Source organism: Anguilla anguilla, chromosome 17, assembly GCF_013347855.1.
Source record: "Anguilla anguilla isolate fAngAng1 chromosome 17, fAngAng1.pri, whole genome shotgun sequence".
In the NCBI taxonomy this organism is placed as follows: Eukaryota; Metazoa; Chordata; class Actinopteri; order Anguilliformes; family Anguillidae; genus Anguilla; species Anguilla anguilla.
In genome coordinates this window covers 24,026,520-24,039,273 of record NC_049217.1, presented here as the reverse complement: position 1 = coordinate 24,039,273, position 12,754 = coordinate 24,026,520, and the positions used below count along the sequence as shown (strand labels likewise).

Below are 12,754 nucleotides of genomic sequence, written 5' to 3'. Positions count from 1 at the left end.
TGTGAAAGATGAGTTTTAAGAGCTATAAATATATTAAATGCGGTTTGCACATTTAAATTTTAGGATGTTAAGGATGCACATTTAATTAAGTTAGGATGCGTGTAATGGCACATCTTGGACAACAAACATTTTTGCATTTGCGCTGCAGAAAATAAATAGCAAATTATAACTTATTTAAGATATGGTGCTGTTAGAAGATTAATGTTAAACTTCACTATATTTTACAGTTCAGTGTCTCTCACAGGTGGAGAATTTCTTTGTGGCGGTTGACAGCGTGTTTGTTTGAAGGGGGAGAGGGGGGGCTCGAGCTATTGACACTAAAACGAGAAAAGGACAAAGCAACACTCCACTACTTCCCTGTGTTCGGAATGCCATGTCTCTTTTTATTTGGGCGGGCCGCACAAATAAATTCAGCGTATGGGGAAACACTGCAGTTTATTCTTGGAAGTCTTGCCATTAAGTGCCGTGCAGTTAATCTGATGTGGGGCCTTTCAAAGCAGACTACCAAACCAGTCTAGCCAGGAAGCTTTCTGGTATGCTGTATGTTTCCTAGATGAATGATGCCAATGGCTCACTGCGAAAAGCCTGGTAGCACTGCAAGTGTTATGGTTAATTGGCTGTAAGGATTTACAGTGATGCATTCCATAAAAGGAACTGCAATGAAAAGCCTCGAACGAAGACCATGTTATCTTCTGCCAGTGAGACAAATTTTTGCTCTCATTTTGTACACTGGGTTTAGAAAAGGCCTTTAATAAAAATAAAAACCTTTGGAGCAAAGAACAAAATGTGCGTATCTTGGAATGGAGTTAAAATCTCCGGCCTTGACCTTGGTTATGGCTGTAAAAATTTGCAAGCCGTCTTGTACTTTCAAAAACTTGTGCACACAATCACGTAAAGGACAACTTTTTTTGCTACTGCTTTTCTTTTTAAATTGCAGAAATGTGAAACTGCTGTTCATGAAGGAACTCAAGCCAGCTATGCGATTGTTGTCCCTAAAAGGAGACGTGTATTGAAGTCATACTGGAACTGATCTCTTACCTGCTTGGCAATGATCAAGAACTCTTGCAAAGTGATACGCCCAGTGTATTTATGAATGAGATGCATCACATTCTTGCACTTGTGAAATATCAACTGTGATTATCCACTATAACATCCCACGATGCAATGCAAAATCGTTTCGAGTAATCCTGAGTGGTGAACTCATGATTACTATGGATTACTTTTATTTGTATAAATAAAAAAATAACAAAGATAAGTATCACCACTGCACAATCAACTCAGTATAAAAGCATCAAGTTGCATGCAACAGATAAATATTGTCCCAAACTTCCAAAAAATGCTCAAATTTCAGATACTACCACTTTAATTATTCAAGTCTCAAAAGACGGGACAGATTTATTTCTTATTACTTGAATTGCTTTTATAAACCGAACTTTCACCAACAACGCCCAACAAAACGACTGTAATTGATTACTTCAACAGTGATTAAACTCCATATCACACAAAATGCATTTCCAGCACATAAAAGAGAAGCATACAGTCAGACAGCGATGGCGATTACCCGCCAGAGTACATGAAGTGAAACAGTTTCATCCGTCTTCAACCTGTCACAAAGACCCCAGTCACAACTCAGGCATAGGGACTTTATTTGGCAGCAGTCCTCTGGTAGGACGTGTACATATGAAAGGCACTTAGTACAGTATATGGCAAGGACCCCCTTCCTTTGCCCCTGAGAGCAAAGTGTACAGAGCCCAGTAGGTAAAGACTTAACTTTGGAAGGGGGAGGGGGTCATGGGGCGGCATTGGTCAGAACACCTCCCTTCACTCAGACTGCAACCTGTAGCAGGATGTGATGTCATAGTTATGACAGTGAATCTGGGAAAAGGAGATTTGTACTGGTTGGTGAGTAACGATTTTATCGGCATTTGGGATGCCATGTTGCTGCATTATGAGTGAGTCTGAGCAGAGGCGGGGCCACAGACGGCCAAGCGGCACCTTATTCGTGGAGCATTAGCACCATCTTAATTTCCCCCTTCACCTTCAACACCTCACTCATCCACCTTACAGGCAGCTACCACTTTTTACAAAGCTCTTAAATGGACCAACCGCAGGATTTACAGTGACACTGCAAATTTTCATAGGTTAAAAAACAAAACAAAAAAAAAAGAAACAGAAAAGCATGGGAAAGTCAAGATATTGTTAAGGCTTTGTGAATAGCCCAAGAAGTGAGACTGCGATGCCACTGTGGCAGGCAGAATCCTTCAGAGGGCACTTTGACGCTTGAAACTCAGTCTCATACAAGCAGAACAAACCAGCTTACCTGTCCACAACAGGCTCTGAGCGCAGACCCTGGCATTGCATAGATATAAATATACAACCACAACAGCCAAAAACTGCAGAAAGGCTAAGACTGCAGCTGTCATTGCATAAGGAACCACTTGCTAACATGTTTAAAAAATAAGAATACATTTTGTTAATATTAACAAGCGCATATTTAAACAAATAAGAAGAAAGAAAAAAAACGCCAATAAGGCACTTTTTAGTCCAGTGTGCGAAACAGGTCTGGAGACTTCAGTGGCACTGGAAAATGAAAGCGCTGCTTACAGACAGACTGCAAAGGCGAAGGGAATTCTGGGAAATGTGTGCAAGGCTCCAAGGGAATGCTCCCTTTTTTAAAGGGCACTCTGGAGATCCCCCCGCCCCCACTGAAAACAGCAGAATATATATATTTTTTTTTTTTCATTTTGCAATTCAAATCACTCGCCATCTTGTCTGTTTTTGAGAACATAAGCCAAGGTGGCCATCATCTAGGATGGATTGCAGTCCAAATGTATTTTAGTGGTTGTATGTAGTCAAAATCAAAACTGGACTGCGAGAATAGTGGAATTTCATTTGTGCTGAGTGAGCATTGTATTTATTTGGCAAACATCAAGTGTAGATATTTTTTTACTCCACATGGGGGATGTGGGGGATTTCCATGATTTATCTTTAAAACAATATGTGCGTTGAAATATATACATCTTTATCCCTGGATAGGTTTTCTTGCAGTATTGCCTCCTTGCCCAGTATGTCTGTCTGGAGCAGCAAACCCATATCAAACCCCAGCAAACCCCGATCCACTTCCCCCGCAATCTGGGCGGCCCAGTGCATCAACAACAATAGCATTATTACCCCCCCCCCCCCCACCTCTTTAAAAAAAATAGGCAAATAAAAAATTTGAATTAGCCTCATATTTCCCCTGGGTATTCGGTGTCTTTAGTTACATTTTTGAAATTGGTGGTGATTGTGGGACCACTTCAGGTTTAAATACAGCCCACTAACCCAAAAATTTTCCTCTCACACTGCTACAGCGTGGCACGTGTGAACGTGCCAACCCGACGCGCGGTGTCCAACACATTTATGTTGGCACAGGCCGGACACACCCTGCAAGCAAACAAATGTATCGAGAGCGAAGCAAAGCCTAAGTCTGACATTTCTGTACGCTAAGTGCCACAGATTGGCTGTGCTCACCTCGCTCTGCATAGTGAGACAAATATACGTTAACTCATCGCACTTTGGGTGCTATCGTTTGGCACTGCTGAACATAGCCCATCTGGCGAGAATGTAACCTTGTGCGCAAAGGACGCCATTCTCTCTGCTGCCTGGCTACATGCCGTGTGCTTTAAAGAGGACCGACATCGATGGGACAGCGAATGAGTCACAGCTTTCCCAAAGCAGCGCACAACAATGCAACAGGAAGTGGCTCTGACCGGCTCCGCCCACAATGTACAAATTTCACTTATTTGAAGAGACCAACAGGTTTGTAATATTAAAAAAATACGAACCAAATGCAGCCAATGCATCTGTGACACACAAACAGAAAAAACTGCAGAACATGCATTTCGGAGGGGAACGCGTGATGTTTGGCATGACCAACATAACCAGCAGACACAGACTTCTCAATTTGTACGTAAATTAGACACTAGCGTCCTTCTACTTCTTTTGCTAACTGGTGCATCCATTAAGCAACATGCAGCACTTGACATCTTAAGTCTTGTTAGTGGCAAAATCAGAGATACAAATGATTCTGTAAGTATTCATATTCAGCAGTCCCACAATAATCTGTGCTTTAGTAAATAAATGGCATTTTGGATCATATTTCAATTTCTTGTGTGCTCAAATATATCTGCTCAACATTTTGTAAATATAAGGAAAAACAAAACAAAAACAATACTCATTCAAAACCTTTGGATGCAAATATATACTGTGTGTACATGTTACAGGCATAACATTCCATACACAAGCACACACACAACAGGCTATAAATTATACTCTGGATGAAACACATTAACAGTGGAGTGTAAGGACCAGTCCTCACAGGTGAGCTCTCATTGGTTGCTTTCTTTAAACAAAAAAAAAAAAACAATAAAAAAAAACAAAGCCTTCCCATCTATAAGTCACGTGACCAAAACCGTCTTCCCTACCCAGACTTCAGTAGACTGGCGGCTGATACGCCCCATCTCCGAAAGGCTCAGACTGGGGGGTGTAGGGTGACTGCTGGTAGCTCTCTGGGCCGCTGGTGGGGTAAGGGGGGTAGGTTGGGGGGTAGGGGGTGGAATGGTCGTTGGCTGGGTCAGTGTAGCTCTCACCAAATTCAGTCACTCCTTGGCGGTACCTCTTCAGGGCAAACATGGTCAGCAATCCCTGGAGATGGTTAAGGTTACTTATACACCTTCAGTTCTCCTCCCCCTCCCCACACACACACACAACTGATACAGCTAGACATCTACTGAACCAATTAATCTACTGGTACACTGCTTAACCATACAACAGCATTCATCCCACAGGATTTCCACTTGTGACTGTTTGATTTGAACACATAGACAGAGAGAGACAGAAAGAGGGAGGGAGGGAGAGTGAGAGAGACAGAAAGAGGGAGGAAAGAGGGCGAGGGAAAGAGAGAAAGACTCACCCAGCTGCCAGTTGAGAAGAAGGAGAAGGCCACCACGGCTCGAGCGGCATCGGCCGCAGTGGTTTTCGCGTCCGTGTGCGACCACAGATTGGCCAGATGGCAGAAGCACACAAACCACAGGAACGTCCACACACCTGGGAAGAGCAGGAGAGGGACCGAGACACAGAAGTTGACAAAGCCAATAAGACACACACACGGGTCACAGAGCTGCTGGGGGAGGGTAATATTTACACAGTATTCAGGGGAAGGCATATGCTCCTCTGAACTGACAAGACAATGTCACTGTCATGAGAAATTCAAGGGAGGCACCGAAGGGAGAAGTTGAACAGCCTCCAACAAGTACAGTCATTACATTACATTACATTACATTACATTACAGGCATTTAGCAGACGCTCTTATCCAGAGCGACTTACACAACTTTTACATAGCACTTTACATTGTATCCATTTATACAGCTGGATATATACTGAAGCAATGCAGGTTAAGTACCTTGCTCAAGGGTACAACGGCAGTGTCCTTACCCGGGAATCGAACCTGCAACCTTTCGGTTACAAGCGCAGTTCCTTACCCACTGTGCCACACTCAGTCCTCACTGGCTGAATCATTTCATCACCCCCTCCCCACACACACACACACAGACACACACACACACACAAGCAGACACACGAAGACACAAACACACACACACACACACACAAGGAAAGACAGGTTAACGGGGGGCGAAGAGCCGCTCACCTGAGAACCCCAGGTCGGCGATGACAATGTACTTCCTGTCCTTGGCGTTGCTGATCTGAGGGAAGTAGGCGTCCACAACCAGGAAGGCCACGCAGGCCATGAAGGCCAGGACCCCGACGCTCATGCCGTACTGGCAGGCCGAGTCGGTACCATTGAACATGCACTTCGGCGTCGGGTCCGTGACGCTGGGGTTGACGTAGCCCTCCGCCGTGATGGTCGCAAACACGACGATGGCGAAGACCTGCGAGGGTGGAGAGGCTGCGGTTTTTACCAGGGATAGCTGGTGACGGCCAGCTTGACTGACAACACTCAAACATCAGATCGCATCTGACATTTCCCATCAACACCAAGAGGAAAGCAGAACTGTGTCAGGGTGAGTGGGGGTGTTGGTTGTTTCATACTCCAAAAACACTGGATGCGCCCCACAGGCTGGTACCCAACCCCAAATGGGGCCTGCACTGGATGTGTCTGGCAGGTCTGCTGCTCAGTTGGTGGGATTATCCACATTCAATATGCACACACACTTTAAAAGAGATAAACCTGAAGTACATATATCTGTCTAATACAAGAACAATCATCATCATCCTCACCATCATCAAAATAATTATGACAACAACAAAAACGATAATAATAATATTCTTGTGTGGTGTGTCTGCCTGTGGCAGTTGACAATTTAAATATAAACCATGCCAGTGCAGACGGTGACAGGGAAACAAGGCAACAGATTATTGGCAAGTATAAAGGGAGAATTCCGTTTAGTGGGGGATTTCCAAATTCGCCCGGTCGTTAAACAGCGACTCCTCTGGCAATCGGGTGCCAGTAACCCGCCTGGCCTCGCTGCAGAGTGCCAGTGTGAATGCCACACGAATGCCCTGGCTTGGTTTCCTAAAGACCTGTAAACACTGCTGGTGATCTGCTGCATCGGACCACAGCAAAACCTTTTCACCAAGGAAACGGCACGTGTGCAGTCTTGAGCTACACCTCATGATCAAAGAAAGTCAGAACAAATACATTTATTGGCCTGATATGATTAAATCCCGAAACTGTCAAGTCCTTGTTGAGCCCCTTGTTGGGTAAACTTCATCTAAATATTCACATACTCTCATCCTTAATACGACAACCTCCATCTCAGTAAAAACTCTTTTATGTCCATGACTGTAAGCAGGACTGTAAGAGTCTCGTGGAACTGGCCGATGATGCTGGCTTTAATGAGGACAGATGGTGTTGTACTGTAATGCAATACTTGTTGTCTGGTGCAATGACGTGATTCGTGATCCACTTGGAGAAGTGCAGGGAAGATTCCAGGGCACAAACGCTTCTTCAACTAGCTTCAGTTAAAAACACTCGCACAGCTACCAACCTAGTCTAACAGAAGGCACTGTGGAGAAACTATTTTGCGGCCCCCTTTGAGGGTCAGTTAGAAAAAACAGAGAGCCATAGTCAAGTGTCTGCTGCGTCTGTCTATAACCAGTTCTTTTTCATGGCGCGCAGAGCTGCCTTCATTGGGGTTGTGAAGCCTCCGGCACTCACAATCTAAAGGAAACTTTTTTTTTTTTTTGGTGCAGCTGCTGCTAAAAGCACACAAGCCCACATCCCGAGATCCACAAGAATCAATTAGTCAACACATGACCCACGCGTGAGAACCTGCTCCCTCCCCTACTCCCTCTGCTCCCTCACCCCCCCTCTCCTGGCACCCTTCCTCCCAGCAGCACAAGCTAAAGACTTAATGTGGTCTCCCTGCCCACATCTCTCTCTCTCTGTTTAATTCAGTCCTAATCTGTCTTTCTCTCTCTCTCCACCAGCCTGTCTGCTTCTCTGTTATTTTGTGCCCACGTCTGTCTCATGGTTAATCTCTCTCTCTCTCTCCTTATACCTGTCTTTATTTCTCTGCTCTACTGTTTTTGCCTTTCTCTCTGTTGCTTTTTCCTTTCTCTTCTGAAGACACCAGATGAACCATGCGCTGTCTGTAATGTTGCTCTTGAGTGTCTTGTTGGGGGGGGGGGGGGGGGGTGACCAGGCATGACATGCAGTCTGCTATATCACATACCCGGTCACATGCTTATGTTTACTCTGTCACAGCTTAGACGGGGTGGCCAAGGGGCACATTCTGTACTGTTGGGGTACACCGGTAAACCAGCAACTGAATTTCAGGGGTCCAAATTCTCTAGACCCCTGCCCCTACACATCATAGTAGGTACAAACAATAAAAAGCATCCCCACTTAAAAGAAACGGGAGCACACTGCGCCAAAAACCAATGACAAATCTGTAAATGGTCAATCAAAGGTTTGCGAAGGCAAGCGAATGCTGTTTTGAAAACAACAGGAACATCAGGGGAATTCACAATAAACCCGAACAGATCCTCTTAAATACTTTCGTTTGGCGACCAATGGAGGAAATCGTTAAAGAAACGAAGCCACGAGAAAGTGAGGAAATGCGACACCTGGGGTTCGTGGGGGTTTCCGCGAGATCTAACGATTACTGGGATTTTAATGAATTGAAAACACAATATTTTAACGGCAAATCGTTCAAACAAACGAGGTTATTAAAAGTTATTAAAACTCTTGTGTAACGCTGTGACTGACAGTAAAACTCAGCAGATAAACGCACAATAAAGCTGGCCTTTATCCAGATTAAAATTTGCTAACGTGACGATAACTCCCCCGTACAGCCACGAGTTACGTACGTAGCCAGTGACAATACATAGCAGATGTCAAGCTATTTATACAGAGAAGAAAAGCTTCATACATTTTCATACAGGGGAGACTGATGCAGGTTGAACAAGCAAGCTAAAATTGTAACCATGCACACATCTCTTTATCAAAAGTTACGACAATTTACTTTAAATTAATCTAACGTACCATTACAACTACCGATGCTAACACGTGTACAATAAGAATAAGGAGCTAGACTAAATGCAAATATTTACAATGAGGGCGTGTAGCGTCCACTTTGGCTGAGAAACCTGTAGTTAGATAGCTTCTGTGTAAATTAAGTACCCTAATTTAGTTAAAATGTTGCACAGTCCACCACAGCTAGCGACAAACATTCTTTAGTCGAACGACTTTCATTTAAACAATCAATATTTTGCTGCTGTACCGTTTTCATGTTGTCATGTGTAATCCGTTCAAAACGTTGAAACTTTTTTGAAAGTTAGTGTTAGCTAGCTGGCTAGGCCCAGTTGATAGTGCACATGACTTCCTTCCATAGCCTAGTTAGCTCAGAAAAAATTCAGTTCAGCATTGGCAAATGTTATTTGTTTGAATTTATTATTTGCAGTATTTGTTTAATGAAAACACTCGAAGAGTAACAGCCACGATCATAGCTGTGCGCTGCTGACAAAACTGAACAAGACTCTCCAATAAGAGGTAAATGTCAAAGATAGCACGTTAGCTAATATTAGTGGCTAATTTCTGACTCGTTATCTAGATAGGCAATTTAGTAAAGTATAGCATACATGCCACACTAGCTTCATAAATAGCCAAATGGGTAGATTTGTTCTTATGAGATCTGTCACTAGCTATGTAGCTAACTACTTTGCGGCCAGCTGTAAGCTAGCTTGACAAGCTAACGTTAGCTAGCAAGCTAAGTAAACTATGACTCATGAGCTGAACAGGACTTCATAGTCCTCACTGACTTACCCAACTCAAAATGCGTGTTATTGTCTGTGGCTGTTTCAGAAAGCTCATTATGTCAAATGCACCTCCGGCCAGCGAGGCTCCATAAGCGCCGGTCTCCATTTTTTTTTTTTTGTTAACCAAACTTCAAAAAAGTCACAGGCCTGGAACTGAGGCAGTGAAGGTCCCTTCTTGTCAGATCGGGCAGCTTGTTTTCACTGCCGACTGTTTTCCGAAAGTGAAAGAACCGCCCATCGCGGAAAGGCGGACGCGCAGAATCCGCGCACGGCTTCCCTCTTCGCTTAACCACACACACGCTCTTCTGATTGGTTCTGTGGGGTCAGCTAAGGAAACGAACCAATCACACGTAAGTGCGTCTGTGCTCGACGAGGAAAAAGCGATGAACTTTTGTGTTACGAGACGGTCCCTCTGAACTGATTGCCACCAGTCTCGTTCTCTTTTGTCCAACAAGCTTCTTAACGTACAGCACTATATTACCCATCAGATGGCTATTTCCCAAATATTCATTTAGTTGCGTCCATGTTAATCAATATATGTTTTCTAAAACCATATATAGGTGTTAGGAGTTGCAGGAAGACCATAAAATTGTATTTATACAAATTGCCTTATGGGTTTATAATAATAAAACTATAGGACTGAATAAGTATAGTGCACTGGGAATGAGAGAAAGAATGTATGTGAACGAACTGCTGCAATTGAAGTATTGTCCTGGAAAGAATGCAATTGAAATGCTTTGCAATGAATAATTAATTACTACTGTGCATTTACAAAACAGAGTAACAGAGTACAGTGCATAATGGAAAATTGAGTTCCTGGTTTTCCAGACTTCAACCATATGTTTTTTATTTCATACAGATCTGATTTTGGTTGTAAGTACAGTGACAGTTGCAGTGTTCTTCATTCTTATTCCTTATCTCTGGGACAAAGTGGAGACTCATCCAGGGATCACTGCATAAAGGGCACGAATATTTTATAAGTTAATGTGTGACCGAGGGTGTACAGGCACCCTCTTTGCATACATGAGCTGACGCATAATGGCGGAACCCCGGCAGCTAGTTAATTATTAACCCTTTCTGTTTGCACAGCCATTGTGTACGCACACATTACCAACGATGAGCTGTATTCCTTGAAATGTAACGCCTAACGCAGTGAGTAGTACTTTCCTGTTTGCCCAGCTCTTCATTTTATACTGACCTTCGTTTAAGGTCAAATATTCTCCTCTGATGCAACTATGGTTCAGAGGCTTTACATCCAATGTGTGTGTGTGTGTGTGTGTTTCTTTACACAAAGAACAATATGGTCATATTCTTTGGCGCACGCAGCCACATTGCAGTGTTTATGAATGAGAAGTAAGCACAGTTAAAAACCCCATTTTACTGACAGGAGAGATCATGCAACAACTGAGAGCACATTGTCACATGCTGTACATTGAGAGTGCATGAGTCAATGAAACACACAAGTCTGAAAATGCAAGTAACTAATCAGAGATCATGCAACCACTACAATTTACAATTGGCAGATGCTTTTAGCATTTAACACTGTAAACAAATGCCACTAGGGCTGGAGACAGGAAAAGATGCAATCGTGTGAGATCCATGCCTCATAAATAATAATAAAAAAGAAATAAAAAGGAGAAACACAAGCTAATGGCACTGACATATATTATATTTGTTTAGAATTCTGAATAAACACTAAAACAATGATCTGTTCATATGCACAGCCTCAGGAAAAATTAGATCACTGCATCTTGAAGTATATTTTCTGCTTGACCATGCAGCACCGAATGCCCTATATCTTCCATTCTATATACCAAGCCAGCAGGTCATTGGAAACTTTTATAATTATCTCAAATATCCTTTACATACACAAAAACTGAAATAATATCAAAACCCACAAAAAGTGCACTATTGCTTTAGAGGAATTTCAAATTCAAAAAGATCAGCTGTTGAAGTTTATCAGATAATTTCACTGATAATATCATCAGTACACAGCAGTGATAACACTAACATAGAACTGCTGCTTTGTGATTAAAGGACATGGATTAATGAAAAATCAAGCCAGAAAAAAATTATCTTTAACTTGCCAAATTGAGTTTGGGAATAAAATGTGTAGCGCTTGCATTTACTTGTAAATTAAGCATAAATATTGATTGGATCGCAGGCACAGTCTGTTTGTCCGGTTTGCCCAGTCCTTTAAAAAAGGCAAAAGCGTCCTCATGTGGCTGCAGCTGGTACTGCTGAAAGACAACACTACACAGCTGCGCGTTACCGGAGATGTCTGTGCAACAATTCAACACAGAAAAGAAGAGATGGGCCTTAAGTTACAGATTGTAGCATGTCCAGACTAGCAGCAATACCTAATAATACAAGAGATGACATAGTGTGATGATACAACATTTTTTTTCCAAATATGTTTGATTGGTAGTTTAGAAAAAAAGGTCATTTAAAATTTCCATATATTACGCATTTTATTTTTCTATAGATATAATAATACAGTCATACTCAATGATGAGTACTTGATGAACCAGATGTTAGATTGGATTTTGGATGAATTTTGAATTTGCATCATAGTCGTGTAAGTTGTGTAAGTCGCTCTGGATAAGAGCGTCTGCTAAATGCCTATAATGTAATGTAATGTAATAGTCGTAGGTATAATATGGAATTCTTTGTTTTGCATGGGCTTTAAAGTCACATAGGAAAACAAAAAAATTACAGTGGTCACAGGACCAAAGATAGCAACAAAGTCAAATCAGATGGCTCTCCGTAAAAATATATGAATAAAATGGCCAGTTTCACATTCCAATAGGTCAGGCCACTTAGGTTGATCAAATGAATTTGCAAATCTGATAAGATTTACAAACTGGGCAATGAAGGGAACTTAAAAATTAAACAAAAATTATTGCAAAAAAGTCTGCACAAATATTGGCAATGCATGAAGTTCCAGCTGCTAAAGGAAGCAGCTCTGGTGGGCCAGTAGGGGGGCATTATTCCCTTTGGATCAAATAAAACACAATGCCCCCCAAAAAAGTGATTGGGCTTTCAGCCCAATTGCTATAGTCATTGTTTTGTAAACTTAATAAAATTCAGCATGTATAACATTGGAATGTTGGCAGCTACTGGAATCAAGTCAAGTAAATAAAACAAAGGCAACACTTGCCCACATTTGTAACTCAGAGATTGTTTTTAAAAGTTAAAAAATTCTGTAATGTCAAGACTGACTATGTATACGTATGTATGTATGTATGTATGTATGTACAGATGGGTGAGAAATTAAAGGGAAAAACTTGAATGAATGAGTAGAGAAACATGAGAAACAAAAGTTGTGAAAGGATTGTACCACGAGCTGGTACAATCCATGTCTGTTTAAAAACAGATTTTTGCCACATATGGAGTACGAAAATTCACCAGGTATGCTATCTGCGACATGGCTGA

General features: G+C 42.2%; 1 protein-coding gene across 1 annotated transcript; it reads right to left on the bottom strand.

Moving 5' to 3' along the window:
• Positions 1-1,206: 1,206 nt before the first annotated feature.
• On the bottom strand, positions 1,207-9,548 carry syngr2a (synaptogyrin 2a). The gene is made up of 4 exons (XM_035398408.1): positions 9,327-9,548; positions 5,688-5,928; positions 4,952-5,085; positions 1,207-4,683 (listed from the first exon to the last, which is right to left on the bottom strand). The coding sequence occupies exons 1-4, from the start codon at positions 9,423-9,425 to the stop codon at positions 4,471-4,473; spliced, it is 687 nt and encodes a 228-aa protein (XP_035254299.1). The 5' UTR covers positions 9,426-9,548; the 3' UTR covers positions 1,207-4,470.
• Positions 9,549-12,754: the final 3,206 nt, after the last annotated feature.

Bases quoted from the DNA above. Each gene is read 5' to 3' on its own strand.
- syngr2a (XM_035398408.1), bottom strand. From the start codon at position 9,425: ATGGAGACCGGCGCTTATGGAGCCTCGCTGGCCGGAGGTGCATTTGAC. The intron at 5,086-5,687 runs GTGAGCGGCTCT...TGCTCTTCCCAG, and splicing joins CGCCGACCTGGGGTTCTCAG to GTGTGTGGACGTTCCTGTGG. The intron at 4,684-4,951 runs GTGAGTCTTTCT...AACCATCTCCAG, and splicing joins TCTTCTCAACTGGCAGCTGG to GGATTGCTGACCATGTTTGC.